The sequence below is a fragment of the Gadus macrocephalus genome, chromosome 17 (genome assembly GCF_031168955.1).
Source record: "Gadus macrocephalus chromosome 17, ASM3116895v1".
Classification (NCBI taxonomy): domain Eukaryota; kingdom Metazoa; phylum Chordata; class Actinopteri; order Gadiformes; family Gadidae; genus Gadus; species Gadus macrocephalus.
Genome location: NC_082398.1, coordinates 3257565 through 3279834, shown reverse-complemented (window position 1 = coordinate 3279834; position 22270 = coordinate 3257565). Strand labels below are relative to the sequence as shown.

The 22270-nt window shown below is 43.1% G+C and overlaps 1 protein-coding gene across 6 annotated transcripts in view; it reads right to left on the bottom strand.

The window, feature by feature from the left end:
- LOC132475582 (ELAV-like protein 2) overlaps positions 1–20931 on the bottom strand; it is a 32014-nt gene extending 11083 nt beyond the window's left edge. The window contains exons 1-4 of one of the 6 annotated variants that reach the window (XM_060076793.1): positions 20785–20931; positions 9107–9197; positions 7789–8032; positions 3610–3713 (exon numbers count right to left, since the gene is read on the bottom strand). In XM_060076793.1, coding sequence (XP_059932776.1) covers positions 3610–3713; positions 7789–8032; positions 9107–9178 — 420 coding nt within the window. In that variant the 5' untranslated portion in view covers positions 9179–9197; positions 20785–20931. Of the gene's footprint in view, positions 1–3609; positions 3714–7788; positions 8033–9106; positions 9198–18586; positions 18786–19813; positions 20248–20784 lie in introns of those variants that run through there. The other 5 variants (XM_060076798.1, XM_060076791.1, XM_060076795.1 and 2 more) reach the window with 5 other exon arrangements.
- Positions 20932–22270: the final 1339 nt, after the last annotated feature.

Genomic DNA, 22270 nt, shown 5'->3' with positions numbered 1-22270 from the left:
CTTGAATGAAATTTAAGACCTAAAACACGCGATGGTGGGGGTTGGCAACAGACGTGAGCCAACTTCGGAAACGGACGTCTTTCAGCCAACTGTCCTTGAATTTACACCTACCCAAGCTAGCTAGCAAGCACGCAGATAATCCTTTATATATGCAGCTAGCAAGAAAGAAGCCTCTCTACATGTCCTTCCTGAAAAGTCCCACGCGAAAAATAAAAATATAGATAGTCCTGCCCCGACAAATTTAAGTCCTTGAGTTACAGTATTTAAGACCTCCATATGACATTTGTCACGAATTTAAGACTTTTTATGGCCTTAAATTTAGAAACATGAATTTAAGACTTTTTAAGGATGCGCGGACACCCTGTTCTATCAGTGATGTGCATTTCTGCCAAAAATACTATTCAATATTTGCTGAGAAGTATTCGAATAACATTCAAAAATCTGTCAATCAAGAACCCCCCACGCACGCAGCTCGGATACACACACGCACACAATGACACAGGTAGAGGCTTTTATGATCTGTATGAAATCAATCTGATTATTTCACCAACTGCGCCATCAACATCCAACATCAAAATTACGTCAACGTGGGCTTAGGCAGATAGGCCTACATGGGCCGAAAACAGATCGCTATTTAATTATTTATTTTACTGAACACAGTGTGCATGATGGTGAACTACACACGTCAAGAAAATAATTTCCCACGGTGTGTCTTTTTACAATTTATTTGTTACCAGCATTCGTAGTGTTGATCAGTCTGGCAAAGACGTTGACGTTGCTTAGCAACCCAGGACACTGGGTTTGATAAGTTACCGGACCACTTGCGGAGTGATACGATAGAAAATTTAATAAACTTTCCTTGACAGCGGTCATTATACGCTTAGCAACGCTCAGCAAGCAAAATACTGCGATAATACCGAAAACTAGGGGTGGGAAAAATAATAGATTCTTCGATGCATCGCGATTCTCGCTAGAACGATTTCATCTCGATGCAGATAAATTAATAATCTGATTTCTTTATTTTTTTTTGCCTGCTGCAACATTCTGTTCGCCAGAGGGATAATTTTTGTAATTTTAAAATTATTGAATTTATCTTGTGTGTATTGGCCAATCTGATATGTCTCGACACGATAATACAGATTCAGCCTACGCATAGCATGCGCGCAAACTCACAGCCAGACACAATAACTCCTAATTCAAGAACAGCTTTTCCTTTAATGACATAGAAAAGAAAGATTGCATGCTTCCATATTGTGTTATAATGCAAGCTGCATTGCTTATTTCATTGTTCATAGAAAGTCATATTTGTGACAAATGCTTTCTCTCTTATGAAATATTAGATAAGTTAATTCATCCGTTGTCTTCAATGATCATCACAAAAGTAGGAAGTGATTAGCAGACTCCGAGTAGCAAACCAAGATGTATATATATATTTTTGAAAATCATGCATGGAAATGTACATAAAAAAAATAGTTGCATCGAGATGCATCGATAATCGCTTCAGAATCGAATCGTTGACCTCATAATCGGAATCGAATCGTGAGGTGCCAAGAGATTCCCACCCCTACCGAAAACCAGGATAATTTGGGTCTCAATAACCGTGAAGGTTATATTTTCCTACCGTCACATCCCTAGGCTGCACGCTATCCAACTGTAAGCATATATACATACACATGTATGTAAACATATGCACAACCACTTTCACACCCTAGCCTCAGTCATATCCATCCACTGATGCATAATGTTGCATAGCCCCTTCGCGGCTGCAGCCTCTGCTTTCAGGGTCTGCATTAAAGGTGCTCCACCTCGTTTCCTAGTTGATTCTCGGGGCGGGCGGGGGGGGGGGGGGCAGCGTGACTGTTTGCAAGGTTTCACAATAAAAGACCCGGGTTGCTGGCTGGCGCTGCATACATTAGCTCGGGGAGATAGATGGAGAGGAGGCAATGTTCCCGCGCCAGACACCGGGTTAAATAAACATCTGCACCCGAGCAATAAATCACGGCGAATAAGTAATAGAAACCCGAGGCACAGCCCTAGTTATTCACCGGCCTCGGATCAATACATATGGAGGGGATCCAAATGAGCTTTTCTCAACATCCTTACAAAAAACAGAACGCTTCCACACTCTTTAAGAATCTATAGCTGGGGGGGGGTGGGGGGTGGAATCTGTGCATTGCACAAATTGCACAAATGCAATGCACAGCCAGCATTTTGGTTTTCGTTCAAACACGCACTTGATGAATTGGGTCTATAAATATCCCCGTACGTCAGACTGCCTGGATGGCAAACCGGCGAGCGAGCAAGCAGGGGTAAGCAGCCATAAACCCGAGCCGTGTTCCCCATGGAAGCACTTCCTCATGACCGGGATGTGTGTCATCTGTAAAAGGCACCGCAGTCCTCTTTAATTATTACACCGCGCTGTAGCGTCCAAGTAGCCCTGCGCCGGCCCCCCTCTCCACCATCTCATCAGATGAATGGTATCAATAAAATACACTCTCTTTAATTAAACCTTCAGACGGGGGGCTCCGAAGTGACCAGACAGTCCCTCCACTCCACCCCGACCAAGTGGGCAAGCTAGAAACAAACTTCCTCCTTGTGTTTGCAGAGGAAAAGGGAGTGAATACTAAATGTGTTTTAATACACACACACACACACACACACACACACACACACACACACACACACACACACACACACACACACACACACACACACACACACACACACACACACACACACACACACACACACACACACACACACACACACACACACACACACACACACCCTAATGGGATGCTAATACATGCAAAGTGTGTTCGTTGCCCTGCCACTCCCGGGCTTATCTGCACTACTGACGTCGGGGGCCCGGGAATACGGGGGTTGTAACCCATCTTAAAAAATAAAGACGATGGGGAAAATACAGAAATGTAGTCCATTTGTTTAAACCATGCGCAATCCAGTCGCACCGTTAAAGAGACGGCCGCCGCTTCCACAAGACGAGGCAATCAAAACCGCAGACGTTTTGATGGCTGCTCAAGACACGGCTGTACGCAAGATTGATTTTACTTGTTATCAAAATCATTAAATATATTACCGCCAAGAAGGCTGTTCTGGTCGTGGGCTTTTCGGCCCGTTCCCCTAATGCCTCGCAGAGATCCCCGCGCACAGAAAGCGCCCCCACCCCGATAATTTGATCCTACACAAGTACCGCTACACTATATAAAGCAAATTAGTTTCTCCACCGGCAGCACAGGGGCCCTGGTGCCTGATGAATGCTAATGGCCGCCGCCGCCACCGCCCTCCCTCCTGGCATCATGCGCCCGGGCTCTGCAGCAGCGGCGGCAGCAGCAGCAGCACATGCAACCATAGAAACCGTTCTGCTCTAGTTGAGGCCGCCGTGGCGAGCCGGGCTGTGCCCAGATTAACAATAGGCTGCTAGGCATCGACGGGGAGCGAGGCATCTCTCGAACGCTGCTCTGCGGATGATTGAATGAGAGGACTGCTGGATGTTGACAGGGAATCAAATGGCTCTGTGGCATAAGAGACCCATTGTGGTTCACGCATTAAGGAACACGCAAACAGATCTACGGCGCAATGTAGCCTTACCTTGATGGTTTTAGTCTGAAGTCTCAGGCCGTTTAAGGTATTGATGGCTTTTTCTGCATCTTTCGGATCCACGTAATTCACAAATCCATAGCCGAGACTTTGCCCTGGAAAGGAAAGATAGACGAAAGTAAAATCAGAATTGTGTATGATTGACAGTGAAGTAGAAGAGAGGTAGCCTGAATATAAAAAGCACAGCTTCCTGGTAATAGAGTAGAGGAGGTTATTTGGAGCAAATGTCTCTCTTGGTTCGATAAAAACTGTGGTCCATGACGGGTAATTGTACTACCAGCAGACACAAATGAATAGAGCGTGTATTTCTGTCATTGAAGAGGAATTCCAACACATTCCTTTTCCCAGAACCGAATCAAAACTCAGACAGGCATGGTGTAACACACACACACACGCACACTCACACGCCCGCTGGACGAGTTCAGCTGCACGGATGGTTGCAGCAAATTAGGACAAAGGGAGAAGCGAAGACGCCGTATACAGCGTTGTCTTCTGAACCAAGACAGTGTTTTCGCTTCCATAGCATGTGCTCTGAAAGCCCTGTCGTGGTTCACCGACCGCAACATGCTACAGAGTGAGGGCATCAATTAGAAATGTACAATTATAGGCCGCTGAAAATTCCTTCCCTATTTGTATTCTATACATCGTTTTTTAGCCATTGCGGATATTACACGACAAAAATGCATTTGCTCCATTCAAGTCCGATTTATATTTGTTTCCTTATTGTCACAACCCACAAATCAACACGCCTTTGATCGTTGACTGCACTTCAATCATCCTATTCATAACTCAGAATATAAATCCAAATTGTCATCAACGTATGACTGCAAGACCGATAGTGGTAGGAATACTAGCATATACTGTAATGCTCAGTATAGAGGAACACCACTGGGATATTACCACTAGTCTCTGTTCTCATTGTGTCACCACATCCACTACATTTCCATCCCAGGGAGGACGAGGAGTGATGAAGAACATGTTGCCTTTGGCCACGTCACACTCCAGCCAGCCTCTTCTGTGCGTGCGTACGTGTGTATGTCCATATAATGCTGGGAGCTGAGAAGTGGGCCAATCACTGCATTATGGCAAAAAAAGCACATGCCCTTCAGAGCAATCAAGACCCGAGCCCCTTCTCGTAGCGGGAACGTCGAGAGACCTGGAGGGACGTCTTGGTGAGGAGGAGGATGCACGCAGCCAGTGGTGACACCGTAGGCCTACAGTCTCCAGTCCAAAGGAGGCAGAGGAGCCTTCGAGGATTCTAAGAGCAAGACACGCAGCTCGCACTCGGCTGATTACTTATCAGACATGACACCAGCGCCCATGCAGGCTGGATTTAACACACTGCCACAGGGGCGGGTGAACGGGGGTAGGAGAAACAAGGCGGCTGAGCTGGAGGAGGGGTTATAATGCGTGTTGTGCAGTATTAAGACTGAAGCCAGGCACCATCCGCGCGTAATGCGCCCGAAAGGCTCTGCAAAATTACTGGTCGACCGTCTGCCACACAGCAGTAGTGAAGACGGGTAAGATGTGTTTAAATATCTGGCTTCTTCTCAGCCCCCACATTCATGTTAATTAACATGAATTAGTAAGTAAAATAAGGAAAAGGGGAAACATGCAACTCTGATTTAATCTGGTGGTGCAGGGAAATTGTAATCAGGACACTATGTAGAAAGTATACAGAAGTCTTTGCGAACCAACTTCTGCCTTATAATATATTTTGACAGCGGTGAAAAATAAGAAACGCTGCCAGCTTTGCAGTTCGCAGCAGGACTTCCGATTTCAAATATATTCATTGAAAGATTTTCCAGCTAGCAGCCGATAAGCACACATCTCAAAAGTGTCTACTTTAACATTTCTATTTGAGTAACCAAAATATTTTGTCTGCTCGTCTTTTAGAACTATGCAGGCGTGAGAAACTGAGACAACCTTTGCACTATAGCTCGATATCAAATTGTATAATTTAATATCTTAAAAATGTATCATTCTTTGTGCTATCCTTTGCCTTTTTATTAAACTCGATGGTCGAATGAAATACACATCGTGTCCGGCATCATTAATGCATCGTTAAGTACTTCTACCATTCATGGCCTAAAGTATTTAAAAGGTAGCGTGGGTAGGATTTAGTGACATCTAGGGGTGATGTTGTAGATTGCAACCAACTGAATACCCCCCTCACCTCTCGTGTTCCAACGACAGAGAAGCTAAAGTGAATGAAATTACATTCAGCAAAACCGTAAACACTTTCCTCATCCTAGGGCTACCGTTTATAGTTACACTACAAAAGACAGACCAGCCCAGTTTCTGCAGCATCAGTAATGGGTACACCTTAACGAACAGTCTGTATTTAGAGAGAATACATTCAGCACAACTGTAGGGATAATGAGAAGCAGCTGAGACACAGCACTCTGGTCCTAGAGGTCCACGACCTCTGTCGCCACACAAGGCTCAGACGAGGTGGACAGTGGAATATCTAACGTTTATTTTAGGAACCCAGGCGCTTGCTGCCAGAGTCGGCTGCACTCATTCAACAGCAGTATAAAATTCTAATTTATATTCCAATAGACCTCTCTTTGGAAAAGAAATCCTCCATGGTTTACAAATGTACCTCACATTCACTAGTAAACAGTATAATCTGTGGCAATTCACAGACTTATTCTCCCTAAAAGGGCTGGATACACTTAGTCCCAGAGGACCAGGCAGACTTATAAGCCAGCCATAATGAGCCTAAACATCCTTGACCGCTACTGCAAGCACTATTTAAAAATGCTCACATTTTATATATATCTAGAGGCCGCAGCCAACCCCTGACGACGCACAGCACAGAGGCTTGTCAGCAGGCAGCTGCCGGGCTGCCTCTGAAGTTATTCTCCTTCATATCGGGCCCCACACACGTACGTCAGACACCAACCATTGTAATGCGTCGACAGGAATCTATATGTGACCGGCTAATTAATTGCAACGCCATTTTGCCATGAACTCATCAGAAAGGAAAGGCTCGGCCCTCGACTGCTAAACTGACGGCCGGAAATAACAAACCAGGAGACCCTGCAGCGAGTGAATGGATTCCTGATGCTAAGCTTTTACGATGACAGCCCAGTGTTTCCCATACATAGACCATTGTGTGGCGCGGCGCCACAGAATCAACATCGAGCGCCACGAATTGACTTTTTTTTTTTTTTTTTTTATAACGCGATTTGGAAATCTAAAAATCGTTCCGTCCATTCATCTCTGCATAGCACTCGTTCCCCCTGTCACACACACACACACACACACACACACACACACACACACACACACACACACACACACACACACACACACACACACACACACACACACACACACACACACACACACACACACACACACACACACACACCCCTACTGAAACTACTACGGAGTGATAATAACAAAGACGTGAATCAGGCAATAAATCCAATTTCCTTGACAGCGGTAAGGTTCGGTGTGCATTAAAGTACAGACGGAGTGGACCAATTGCGAACTACTGCAGCTGCTCCAAGTTAAACCCCAAACTAATCGGAATAAGTATTTATCGCGGACTACACCACCTATTCTATTCCGCATAGAGTTCTATTCCGAACCGATTGAGGCGTATATATATATGATACTTTTCTATTCCGATTGAGCTGTTCTTCCACATTTATGCAAATCAGATGTGTCCGCATGTAAACGCGGAGTTAAATGCACACTCACTGACGGCCGCGTCGCCGTGTCGCAGACGTCAGTGAGTGCGCCGCGCCGCCCCCCCCCCCGCACCACACATTGGTCCTTGGTCTGTGGGAAACACCGCAGCCGATTTAAGAAGCCATTCGATTTGCCTCCAGTTCGAAATTAAAAATAAAGTTACAATCAATCATATAAATTGGAAATGAGGGGATGTTCAAATTCTGTTCAAAGCCTTGATTAAATCGAGGATGCAGACATTTTAAATTTACGTAAAAAAATCTGTGGCAAGGCCGGACAGACCTGTGTGTCCATTAGTGTTAAAAGATGATTTTCAGTCACTTTGTCAATATATAAACACAAACATGCAAAAGCATACACACTCAAGCAAACGCACACACACACACACACACACACACACACACACACACACACACACACAAACACACACGGACACAGAAAAACACACGCGTTATTTCTCATTACCTGTTATTTTGTCTCGAACAAGTTTACAAGACTCAATCTCCCCGATGCTACCAAACAGACTCTTGAGCTCTTCCTGGGTCATGTTCTGAGGCAGATAGTTGACTATCAAGTTGGTTTTACTGTCCTCTATGCTCCCCGATTCCACAGGGGAGGAGCAGTTGTTTGAGATGGTGGAGGGACCGTTGCTCGTGTTGTTGCACGTCGGCCCGTTGGACAGCTGTGTTTCCATGGCAGCAATTACCTGCTAAAGAGGCACAAGAAATTCAGAGTCAGAGCCGCATGGTAATTAAAAAGAGGAAAAGGCACTGGGAGTAAGCACAGGACTCAAAGAGGCAGGAACAGTCAAAAAAGGATTTATTTTCTTTCACGGTCGAGTGGCGTTTTAATGAGCACAGGAATAAACCCAATGCTACCGGAAATGTGTTACTAAACACTAATTCAGGTCATTTCCGTGTGTTTTCTTCCCGTGTGTTGTAAATATTATGATTAACTAGAGCAGTACACACTCTTCTGGCACATCCTTTTGGACTTTCAGAACTCTGGAAACTATGGAACTTGGGAAGCAAAATTAATGAATGCTTTTTAGACAATGCCGGGTGCAATATTGAGGCATTTCTCAAGAGCATAATTGGTACTGATCTGAATGCAGTCGTTTTATTTTTGGCTAAGTTAAAGTAATAATGAACATGAAATTGTCGTTTCACTTGAAAAGAAAAATGTCAGCGCAGCGACGGGATAAATGTGTTCAAGAGGCAGAGGAAGGCTTTGCCAACGATCTGTCAGATAAAGTTTAGTTTTATTTATAAGGATTTTTTATCATCCCAATTTTTTTACATTGTTAGTCAGTCATCAGTTCTAATAAACCAACCCCTCCACCTCTCTGCATCAGAAAACAACAACATAATACGTAATATTATTCAAAACCAAGCCGTTTAAGCTCGTGAGAAGAGTCGTGCTTTCAGAACACGGCCAGCAATTTGCACAGAACCCATGCATGAACAACCACACACCCTGTCCACATTATGCTCAGCCATTCACATTTTGACAAGGCCAATTTTTTGTTATTGTGTGTGCATTGGCAATATCATGCCCAGAGAGTTACCATGTCGATATCAGTCAGTCACGGTCATTTTAAAAACCACACCAACACGTCACTTAACGATAAGGCTTCAGCAGCTTTCCATCAAAGCTAAAAATAAGAGGCCAAAAACACAGTATTCGTGCCGTTGTGAGGGTGGCCAGTTACGGCTAGGGAGATGATGGGTATGGCACGGAGACGACGGGCCTGAGCGTATTCAGGAGGAGGAGAGTCACTCACCCCGGTCCACGGCTCGGCCGCCCACGAACCACTCCTAAGCAGGGAAGCCACGTCGCACAGTCTGACTGCCATGTTAGTTTGGAGTTGCCGTCTGCAAAATGTGGACACAAAAAACAGAAAACACGACGTTAGAACAACCAGAAGATAGAAACAGCAGCCGCCGGCGGTGGCGGCGGCGATCGCGTTGGCTGAGAAGGGGAAACAGGCCACTTCTCCACACGCTGGCTGTGTGCAGCTCGGTTACGGCCGGAGGAGAGGTACGTTTCACAACGGTTCCCCTTAGTCACACTTCATGTTCAGCAGGACAATTCAGAGCAATAGTACATTTTCGGTCAATAGAAGAAAATCTGGCCCCCAGGCAGGGACAACAGGCATTATGAACGCAATTAGTGAAGTGGTTGGCAGGGTTTCCCACATGAAAAGTTGAGTGGAGGGAGGGAAGAGAGTGCTTCCTCTTAAATGTGGCCACTGGCGTAGTTTTATTATGAGCTGGTCCTGGCTGGGTGGTCTGCACGGGGGGGTTATCAGACTGCGGCCCACCCCAGGTAGCCTAGTAATCACAGCTCTGGAAATGGGGCGGGAATATCAGCATTTCTAGGCAAACTACAATCTTGTTGCGTTGTTACTGGCACTCCAACTGCTCTTGCTTTCAGTAGCCATCTAATGCTGGATGTCTGCTCACCTGATCACCTAATGCTAACCCAGCAAACTCCCGCTCTCGACGCAAGATGATGATTTTGGATTTACAACAACTCATCTGGATCTGGGAAAAACTGTCAGACCAAAATGTACAGATATATAGGCGTATCCCTTAAAATCCACAGACCATATAATCGTGCATTGCAACTTCTGGGTCAAAGCAAAACAAACATAATTTTTGCTGTGTGATGTTTCTGCCAATGAAGCTGCTGTTACATAAATGGCACCTTATGTAAGCCAATCAGATTTGTCGATATTGAGTCATCACAGCACATGTGTGACATGTGCCTGCGGATCCCAGAAGTAGTTGCTAAAAACTTGTGATCTCGGTACCCCCAAGATTTGTTTTTTGCAAATTTCTAGTCCTTTTTTTGCCAAGTTTAATTTGTTCTAATGTAAGTGATTCGCTCTAAATGTAAGTGATAAGTGTTGTTAACAAGGTATGTCTGAGAAAATAATGAATTCAAAATAATAAACTAGTTCAGCAGGCTGACAAACCAAACAACATGCTGCTCAATACAGCAGCTACAAAGTATGCTTATTTCAGCGATTAAATGCACAAGCATGTATTATATACATTGTTATGCAGTTTTATATTTTTATACGGTTAAAGTGTACGTTTTCATGAAATTTACCTTTTGGTAAAATATAAATAAATCACTCACTCGGGTGTTATATAAGGCATAGCTAATTACCTCTCAACATGCTCAGTTTATACTCATGATTAAGCAGCTCCGTAATTTAGATAATTACAATGAACTGTACTGTCTTAATGCTGCACCAAAATTAACTGTATTTAATCACCTAATGAAACCTACACTTCTAAATTGTCTATCTATAGAAACCTCATTGTTTGACGATATACGTTGTGAATACCTGCATAATCAAACAGCTCTGCATATCCATGGAAACCGCCAAATGTTTGATGCATGGTAATATTTACATTATATTACGGTATACATATTTGCCTATTTTATTTGAACCCAATAGTAGGCTTTTTGTTGTATCAAATGTAGATCATGACATACAATACGGGCGGCAGGTCATATAGCTATGTCTCGCTTATAGACAGCCGTGGAAAACCCTGGATTGGGTGGCTTCCTGGAAAGATGCCCCAAAATGTAATGGAGACACAGTAGTTCCATCTAGCAGAGCCACACCACCAATTAGATGCATCCAAGTCTTTGCTCATAAGGATTACAATGAGAAGGAACACGGTTGACAATTTGATTGTATACTGCAACACTATGCATCACAGTACATATTGTAAAATATAGCGTTACTTTGCTTAAGTATTGCTGCAGCTCTTTCCTGTACATCTGCAAATAATACATTTGCACTCCTGGTTCGATGCTTACTGCATTCAGTCGGCTTTGTACCTGTACTCTGAATGACGACAATACAGCTCAACCTAATCATGAATCTAAAACAGGCAAAAGCGTGAATTCTCACTGCCCCCTGGTTGCCTTTTAGACACAAGTGCATTGTGTGCAACAGTTGTGACACGTATTTGCGTCTTTGCAGCTCAAAATGGTACAAATTAAAACGGCATTCAGAAAAGCAAGCGAACATTCATTAGGTCTTGATAAAGGAGTCAGAGATGTCAGTCTGACACGTCCTTTAAACACAAACTGCCTCCAGTTTGTGTTTTTCCCCTGAGTGGGTCAGCCCCACCGACCTGCCTCCAGTGAAGTAAGACTCGCAGAGAAATGCAACAACATTAGCTTTCTGGTTAGAGCATATTGCTTTAGGCACCCTCGATAGCCTAGCTTTAAATTGTTCAATATTACGGGTAATGGGAGGTGTATACACTCATGAATAGCTGCAACCCACTCCTTTAAGTACAAAAGCGCAAACAAGAAAGAAAACGTTGCCACTGGCAACAGCCTGACATTGGAATTGGTTTTTAAAAATTCCCTTCTGTATGATTGAAAGACAAATGCCAGTCTTTGTTTGGGTAGAAGCATTTACATAGCTTTTATTCAGTTTGATTGCCTATGGGGGAATTAGCTGGCATCAGATTTTAAAAAGGCTTTTCCCTAAAGTACAATATTTGACGGGGTATATAAGGAGACACATTTAGGACTAAATAAAAAATAAAAAAAAGACCACATAAATAACCACTACTGTACTGCGGCTATAAAATTTATGTTTTGCACTATACTACTTCCCAATGTTTAATGATTTCAGCAGGCCCACTGCCTCCCACAGCCAACATTTTCGTTTGGCAACAGTAAGATTTTCTTCTGGAATGTGCATAAGGCTGACTTCATCTATGAGTTGAGGCAATATTGCAAAAATTATAAAAATAATTATTGTTGCCATATGGATCTTTGGTCAGATTTCCGTTCTATAACCAAATTGTTATAGAACAGAGCTGCAGTTCAGACCAATTAAAATGATGAGCCCTACAAGTAGGCCTAAAAGCATTTATATTTGATAAGGAAGCATATTAAAGTGAGATATAGAGAGAAAATACATACAAGCTCAGTTTGGTACATACATAACCTAATATAGGCTATGTTTATAAGTAGAATTTCTGTATGTGGCAGTAATACATTATGCAGAGATCAATATTTATACAGCAGAGTTAGCTTTTTAATCAGACTAAACACTAAAAGGGCACATTTCATTTCCTGCTCGAGTTGCCAAGTAAGCATTTCCTAACGCCCTCTGCAGCAGGGTTCGACATTAACATTATTCTCCATCATCCAGAGTGACAGTTAGATGAAAATGTTTATCTGCCAGCTCGGATCATTGCCTAAGTTGATGTTCAATCAAAGCAGTACAACTGATGGCATTTTCACATTTCAAGCACAGCAAGTTAAAGGGTTTTTCTATAATAAAAATATTGTCAATACGATATAAATATCCATGCCTTCAGATTGACAGGTGAAAAATGGAATATGCTACAGCCAACAAAAAATCATCCTCTCCTATCTCACTGGTAGTCTATATTCAAAAAGAAAAGAAAAAATAAAGAAACTCGGGACACAAGGTCATCACGAGATTCAATTGAGCACAAACCTCCTTCCTGTCACATCTATAGCATGAAGCATAAATATATATAATTTATTCTTATTATTCACAGGTAATGCACATCGTCAAAGCATGAAAATATCCATCCTGGAGTGTCAAATACAACCTAATCTAAGGTCCAGCGGTCCTATCTTACACCTGAACTGGGGAGGGGGGGAGGGAGGTGTATACCAAAAGCTGCAAGGGGCAGTGACGCCTTGTTTCCCTTTCATTAGAGATCTACTGAAGACAGTGTCTGAAACTGAAGGGGATTTGACTGTATAAACTTTGTTTACTCCGTTACCATCTCAATTTCTACAGTGGCCAGTCTACGCTGTGTTGATTCAAGACACTTCATAACAGTTTAGCACGGCTGGCCCAGTTTGTGGTAGCCAATTACTCGCTAACCAATCCTTGCCTCCAGCACCATGATCGGGCGAAAAAACTAATATGAGGCAAAGAAAGGGAAACGGCCGTTCGCCCAGATTTCAGTTTGTGTGCCACCAGCCTTGAAATAACAATCTTGCATTGCATGAAAACAATTTAATTAACAAGAAAAACATGGTTTACAATGGGCAATCTGAACAGTAGGCTTTTGGTAAACACTAGGCAGGGATACCCTGAAAGAACACAACTTTTAATAATCCCAACACCCCATAATACCAAGGACAACATCCCATTGGACTTATGTGTATGCAAGCAAGCATGCCAAAAGCTTTATTTTGATTGCAAGTGGACAGCAATTTACATGTACCGTATTTGACACAATGACAGTAGTTGGGTCATTAAGAATAGCTGTGAAGTTTGATGAAATTAAGATTTTGAATGTTATGAAAACCTAGTTCCATCTCATTAGAAATCACTGAGCAAGTACAGCACCCTCTTTCCTGAGGATTTCATCTAATGACATCGCCAACAGCCTTTAGAATCCGAAAAGCAGCTTTAAGATCAACACAAGTCATTCAAATATGTTTGTTTGCCAATTAAAAAGATGAAACTAAATTAAAAACTAAAACCCAACCATTATTCCTTACTACACATATGCAAATGTAATGAAGGCGTATAATGTCAATACAAATGAATGTTGGAAACACATTAGGAAACCAATATATAATGCTGTTTTCATTATGTCAGGCTATTTTATTTTATACTTGTTTACAACTGATCAGGAACAGAAAAACACCAAGTAAAGTACCAATCCATGAGTGTGAAGTGCCTTCTGTTCGTTTGATGGCAGGTTGTCAGGGCATACCAGCGAGGATAGACTTGAATAAGCAATCACATGACTGAATTCATAAACAAACGCTTTCTGCCACAGCATTCATCTACGTCTTACAGGAGACAAGTCTCACATTGCACAACATTACGATTCTTCGGTTTTCCAGAAATATCTTCATTAAAAATAGAAAATAATTAAAAGCACCATTTGGAAAAAGGGGGTTATAAATGAAGTCTGAATCTTTAGTGTCATTAAGCGGGCCTCGTGTGCCAGACGCACAGTCAAACTGTACTCAAAATATGCTCGCTGCTCTCCACTCCACACATCTCTGTGGGCTTCGAGTTCACAGCTCAACCGAGCCCTCCCACAGCTCCCTCCATCTGTTATTTGCCTGGAAGTTCCACACAGGTGGGTAGTGTACTTCTGCAAATCAGCACATATCGGAGTCAGCCGCCGACAGTTCGATTGCCCATTGTCTGACATCCCGAATGCCAAAAGGTGCACCTGCCAAAACACAATTTCTTTATTTTTTTTTACCTTTTTTAAATCTTTACTGACACGCGAGCTACAGCCGAGGAAGATCCTATTTTCAGCGATAACAAAACAAGGCCGAAGACTGCCAGGGTCAGGAGAGTCGTGCTTTACCTTCCATTAGGAGTTCAAAGTGTAAACATGCGCTATTGTCCCTGGTGGGATGGAACGGGCCAAAGGCAGAAATATCTCCTTCGATAAAAACACTTGGAAGAGGACGTTTGGGCCCCCCTTCCCGAGTCTCCGCGCTTGGCTTCAGAGGGAGCGGCCCTCTCCTCTCGGAGCTGGCATTTCAGCACGGAGCATCTTGCTCCCCCGGAGGCCTACCCGAGCAGTTTATCAAAATACACACCCAGCGAGAGCAGCACGAGGACCCTCGTCTCTGTCCCTGCCAGGATCAACACAGCCGCTGCTGCCTCGGTTTTAGGCCCCCCCACTCTGCAGCCTTTGCGTTTAACGCTACATTTAATAGTGCGGCGCGTTTAGTTGCTGGTTCAGATCCCACTGGCCTTTCACAGAGGGAGGGGAAGGCTTTGGCATGCAATGCTACTATGAAGGAAACAATCCATGTGAGGAATACCAATTGAGTTATGCTCGCGGTTGATTTGCTGTAGAAAGAATGAACAGTTTTGGCCTGCATTTGTGACCAAGGTACAGCACTAGTTCCTCTACATCTTGTAAACTAAACCTTGGTACACAATCAAAGTTGTGAACTACTGATGGACTGTTGAGAAGTCCAAAAAAAATTAGAAAACCATTCAGTGAACTGGAAAAAGGTACATTTGCTTGTGTGCGTCTAGGCCTAAACAAAACAATATTGTAAAACTGCTTTATTACACTACATTTTGGGAAAGCAAGGACAGGGAATCAATTGATCAGATAAGCATAGCAAATGCCCCATAAAAGACCTAGACTTGAAACAACATGAAACTGAAGACGAAGAAAAATAAACCAACCTGATACACAATCTAGCCTAGTGCCATCAGATGATGGCACTGTACGACCCAATCCCTGTGATGAGTCTAAAGGGTGTAGCATTATAGCGCATGATGCAAAATGGTGATGCAGCACTACTCAATACTAGCCATTACCATGCTGATACACGTGCACACACATACACAGCATCGCCCACACATATCCTTCGAGTACATGAGGAACACCTGGTGGAAGTAATGATTGACGCGTTTGTTACAGAACGTCATAAAGTAGATCTTTTAATATTGACACAGCCTCCATGACCGGAAATTATGAATATTCAGCCGATAATGAATTCCAGTTACACATATATATTGCCACAACATCATGATATAATGAATAACGAGTCTGAAGGCCTACTGAATAGGAAATACTCTATTGTGAGCAAGCAAAGGTTAAAAGCTGCAGATCTACAGCAGTGATGGAATGGACACACACACACACACACACACACACACACACACACACACACACACAGTGAAGGAGACAACTACTCTACCTGCCTTTTTGACAATGATTGTTAACAAAAATCTCCTTGTCCCATATATACACCCCTATTGTAGATCTTAAATCGGACCCAGAAAATCAAGCCCGACCCTGCCCAAGCCCATGCACGTTCTGTCCGAGCCCGGCCCGACACATTAACTCTAATTATGAGCCCGAGCCCGATTGCAACCAGACATTTTTTTTTAGACATGTCTAACTTTGTACACATTTGTTACTTAGACCTACTCTGCTAAATATATAGTAAGGGATGTGTATAGAACGCCGGTCATTACCGGGAAAACTCCGGTCATTTCGATAATGACCGGCGACGTTCTATACATTATCCCGCTTATTACACGGCTACTTGCCAAAACGAAAAAATAACATCACATGGTGTGTCTTTTTACAATTTATTCGTTACCAGTATTCGTAGTGTTGATCAGCAGTGAAATAGTCCGCCAAAGACGTTGACGTCGCTTAGCAACGGAAGACGCTGGGGTTGACAAGTTACCGGTCTACTACCCATGCAAGTGAACGGAGCGTTCCACGGCATTGAGAAGACCCGTGTAATAAAGGCCTATAATATTTCTGTTTATGGCATAGATTTCTGCTCAGATTAGGCCAATCAATTAATGATTTAAAAAATAAAAAAAGTTACCCTGAAACTGGATAACCCAAGTGATTATTCTCAAAATGGCCTTTGGGAAGTCGCCTCTTTCCCGCGTTTGAGTTGCTGTCAAAGCGGCCTTATTTAGAGAGGGAATTGTGTGAGCTCGAAAATGCATCAAGATACCCACTTTTATCACAAAACAGCTCCTGAAATAGGGGAAGGGATAGGAAACCTGATTAGGGCCTATGGGAACATATGCCTGGGATCTGGGGCCGAGCATCTGGGAATTCCCACTTAACCAAATGATTGGGAAGTAGTAGAGGACAGATAATACCGTTAAAGTTACTACTAAGTTAATGTTGTTAAATGGACAGACAGGTGGCCTAATTAATCGAAAAGCACAATCAATAGATGAACACACACACACACACACACACACACACACACACACACACACACACACACACACACACTGGCCCTGCGGCCAGTCACCCATCTCCAAACCTCAAGCTCACCACACCCTTCATTTCCAGTACCATCCCCTCCAATGTTCCAACCCCATATGACGGTGTCAGCACAGCAGCCTCCTAATAAATCTCCGGTCAGTCTTTGATTTTCTGCTTTGACAACACCTTATATATTCACGACCTTCTGACTTTTGACCAACCAAATCCTAGCTTCAAAAGAAGCTAGCTAGTGCAGTACAACCATTTATAAAACTGTTCAAATATGTGCATAAAAGCTAGGGACTACTTTCAAATCGGATTAAATGTCCCTGTCCCTGCCAACATGACCTGAAAAATGTATAATTGTTTAAATAAACCGAATGGCGTCGTTGCTTTTTATAATAGAAAAGAGCGCAGAGGCGCTAGGTTTACAAAACATGGCGCATATAGCCAACATATTCAAGACATTTTCAGATTAAATTCAACTTCCACACATGTTGGCAAACCCCATGCACAGCAAACCGTAGAGCAGCCATTAACCCATACAAGAGGAAGGCGTTTTATTTAAAGCGTGATGCCTCGGAGGCCTGTGGCTGAAAGGTTAACCAACCGCTAACATGTTTTAACGCCTCGGTAACGTCTGGCACGAGTTCATTTGATTACCAAGACTTGTTTAACGCCACGGTAACGTACATTTGGTTAACATGACTGTTGGTTAACGCAATGGTAACGCCAAGAACGTGTTCATTTGGTTACCATGGCGGTTGGCGCCATACTAGAGTTACGCACGTTCTAATTTGGTAACCAATGCATGCCGGTGGGTTGACGCCATAGTAGTTAGGCACGAGCTCGTTTGGTTAATCCCGGACACCTGTGTAAGGTGTCCCCACGAGCGCCGTCCAGGGGTGACGCAGCGATGGCATTTAGCTCAACCACGAGGCGAAATACAATGTAATGGAACGAGGCAAAGTTAGCGGGGGGGAATTTACAAGCCTGAGCCCACACGTTGTTTGAGAGTCAGTCAATACTGTTTGGGAAATACTTTATTCAGAGGTATTCCCAAACGATGTTGGCCTTTAAAACGAAGTAGGCTTACGAAGACGTTGAAAGACAGTAGGCTATGATATTAAACGAAGAAATAAACCCCCAATAGCGAATCTATTAAAACGATACGAGGTGGTGGGTGTCCATGAGTTTCGACACCGTAGCTTATCAGGATAATTGGCTAGCGGGTCCATTGTTTGTCTGAGTCAAAGATAACGTTTACGAAAGTGAGCACAACTGTACGACCATTCGTTCTACATTTGTTCGTGCTTACATAACGTAACACAGCCACGACAATTCCTCCTCACAAGCAACCCAGATGGACTTTAAGGTGACATTACGCCTCCACGTAGGCCAACTAGCCCCGCAATTTGGGGGCAACATTCACCTTCTAATGGAGAAAGGCGTGTGTGTGTGTGTGTGTGTGTGTGTGTGTGTGTGTGTGGTCTTACCTGTTATGTGTTGAACAAGAATCGCAGATACTTTTTTTTATGAAGGACGTCCGCACGACATCAATCGCTTTATCGAGAAGTTTGCGCAGTGGAAAGTGGGGGAGTGTGGCGGGCAGGTTCCCACGCTAAGTAAACTAATCAGACCGCTTAGCCAATAGCGTCGCTCGGACTGGACCATCACTGATAGGGTCCTGAGGAACATCGGGGTTTGCACACAAGAACGGGGTGTTGGGTGCTGCCTAATTTGAAGTCAACCAGCCCAAGTCAGAAGGAAGAAGCAGGGCTGTTGTTTTTTTTAAACAATTTCCTTTACGTATGCCTGATTGGGATTCACACAATAAAAAATGGTGACCAAACATGCTTTTAGAGTTAGGATTCGCCTACCTTCAACTGGGCCTACTCCAAAAACAGTTTACCTTACCACTGATAGGTATTTATGACCTTCAGTGAATGGGGCGGATTAATGATCAGTAGTGCTATTTAAGCATTGCAAAAAACAGTTAAGTATTTTAAAGAAAAAAGTGATTGAATCACAGTATAGCAGGGGTGGTATAGTGTACTGGTTGCAGCCTACTAAATGCCATGCTCTTGGTTTCTGCTGCAATACGCCGGTAGCTCTACTGCATCCTAACATAATGTGGTCTAGTATCCAGAAGACATTGCATTTCTTCTATACAGGTTCCTCTCCACGTAATGCCACCTCGCGAATCCAGGATTGTTGCAGTTTTATAGAACAGGCATGTTTCTCCTATACAAAAGGAAATTCTAGGTGCATCATAATTGCAAAATATTAATAAAGGCAAGTCGCGAGATGAATGAAAGTCCTAAGCTCAAATGCTCAAAATGACACATAACCTGAACTCGCGTAACTCTCAGATCCAGTCCAATATTGCTTCTAAACCTGCACGATATGCATAATAATGTGATAGCCTGCATAGGCCTACTCGCCATGAGCGCAATCCGGTGTCGATGTTACGGGTCCAGGTCGAAAGGTATGCAGGTACAGCCTACTTTGATATTGCCGAAGCTATTCCGTTGCGAAAGCCATCGCACCACACAATGAACAGCCCCCCAAAATAAATAAATAAAACCATAGCCATGCTGAAGATAAAGCTACAAATGCATGCATACGGTGGAGACAACGTTTTGGTTCAACTCAGACTTCAAGACAATTTGCACACAACACATCATTTGGTTAAAAAGGAGCAAATGTGTAAAGGATCTTACCGTTTCTATAAATGAAAGTTACGGACGTCCTTAGGCAAACAACCACTGAGACAATCACCTGGCAAATGCTTGTAAAAGGATGGGATTCCAATCTTAGTTCAAACTTGGAAAAAAATAACACAAACAAGATAAAATGAAGGGGAGGGGGAATGAAATATTTATTAAATCAAAAATACACAAATGGTTCCTTTCAGCAAATGCATCAAATAAAAAAGGAAACAAAAAGAGGAAATAAAACGAATCAAATCATTAAAAAAAGTCGGCTTCTGCCCGTCTCTCTTTACAGGTGCGCCACACAAATACGCGACATTACTAAGTGAAAAGCAGCGGAAGGAAAAGGTTGACTTTAAAAGGAAGATAGTCCTGTCAGCGCACATATATAGGGCCGTATCACAGCGAGACCATACCTCTCCGCTCTCGCCTCGCACCCATTCAACCTACACGAGCGCGCATGCACGCGGAAGCATACCCGGAGTAGCTCCAACCCACCGTGATGCACACAGCGGCAGCGCGGCCATGTAATTGGCTGCCGCGACACCAAGACTCGCTCCTCGGGCAAACCCCCCTTTTTTTTATCCAACAAAAAGAAGCAATTCGTCCTCTTATCGAGTCATTCAGACGATCAAATATTTCCCTAATGTGGGATTTAAGCCACCACGGCTGCCGTGCCGAGGCGCGCGCACGTCGGAGCGCGGCAGAATGAATGGCGAGTGACAATATAGCATTGGTTTGAGTTGTGAGCATATAGGCTGCGAAGGCGAACGCGCGACGTTCCACCGCTACGGACTCGACACCGAGGTGGATGCTCCAGAGGATTTAAACCATGCCTGGGAGGGAGACCATCATATGCGTTTGGCGAAACGTTTTTCCTCCTGCGCCATCGCCAAATTCCACAACATTGCGCACACACACACACACGCACACGCACGCACACACGCATGCTTTCTTGCAATAGCAATTGCTTTCAGCACCGGCTCTTTTCAGCACCATGGAAAACGAAAGCCTAGTTTCTGACGTTGCACTTTTCCTCCCACGTCGTCTTCTCCCCTCGTATTTCCTGCATAAGCTAGGCCACATCCAAGCATGCTCCCCCTCTCTCTTCATGCGTTCAAAACATCGGCCGCAAAACAAACCGCAGCTATGGGATACCTTCATTTTGATCTCGCGATAGCTTGAGAACGCGCCGACTTTGTTTGGGTTCTGCATAGAAAGCTTACGACGAGATCTGGAATAAAAAAAATAGACAGGACAATATAGGCTCTAACTGCGCTTCGCTTTTGTTGACGTTTATAAGGGTGGAGCAACAGTTCGAGTAAATACAAGGCCCTATCAGTAAAATGTATAAACATATGACAAAGAAATTATACAAATTAATTAAACAAATTATGATAAATAATGAAAACAACAAAGTATCCAATGAAACAGCTTTCAAACGAAAACATATAGCCTAAACGTCTGAAAGGTCTCACAACTTAAATACATAAAAAATGGCAGGGGAGTTTAAGAATGAATTAACTAACCAGTCTGGCTCTCTCCCCATTGATTTGAAACTACTTGGCTGTACACTTTTGCAAGTGATCTATTAAATTCATTGGCCATTTGTGTATTAAATAATCTCAAACGATCAAAGGCCAGTAGACTAAAACACATTACCACCTTCTTTAGACAAAGAAGGTGATTGTAGACTAAATGAGTGCCTTTGCTCTAATTCCTTCATTGCATTTTCCCCTTCAGTTGCACTTCATCCTTCAGTATTGAAATTTAACTGACAATACTAATAAAAATGTTCAAGGGGAAAACAAACACTTGTTTATAGTTTATTAATTAGTGTATTTTATCAAACATGTTATTTGTGCGCTGCGATTAGTATACATGTGTAGTTCAAGTAGTGGTTCTATTATAGACCTCTATCCATCAGAAAAAAACAGGAAGATTGTCTTTCAAGCAATGCCTAACCTTTTGCAGAAACCCTGGATATAACTGTGTTCCCATTAAGGCCCACCAATTGCCTCAGATTCAACACTACACCGGCCATAAGTTTTGAACTATAGCAGATTTAGTTGAAAGTGGGCTCTGTACTCTTAAGCAGTACAATGAATTTAGGCAATCTGTTAAAAGTTTAGGCTATTTAAAACCCAATCAATTCAGCAAACATGCCATTATGTTGAATCATTGCAGAACAAATATGCCAAATAAAACTTTGAAGTCAAACACATTGACATCTTTACCATTAGTTAGAGAACAAACATTCAATTCATAGAGCACTAATTGTGTGACACTTTTCAAACCACCATGACTAAATCATTTTGAATTGATTTAAGGAGATAACTACCATGGAACTGCATGTGATGCAATCCAGTCAAGAACATGTTTCCCAAGCTCAGACACATAAAGTAGAAGTCTCTGTTAAACCCCATGTCCTGGCTGCCATTTCAGTAGACATACAAATAAATCAAT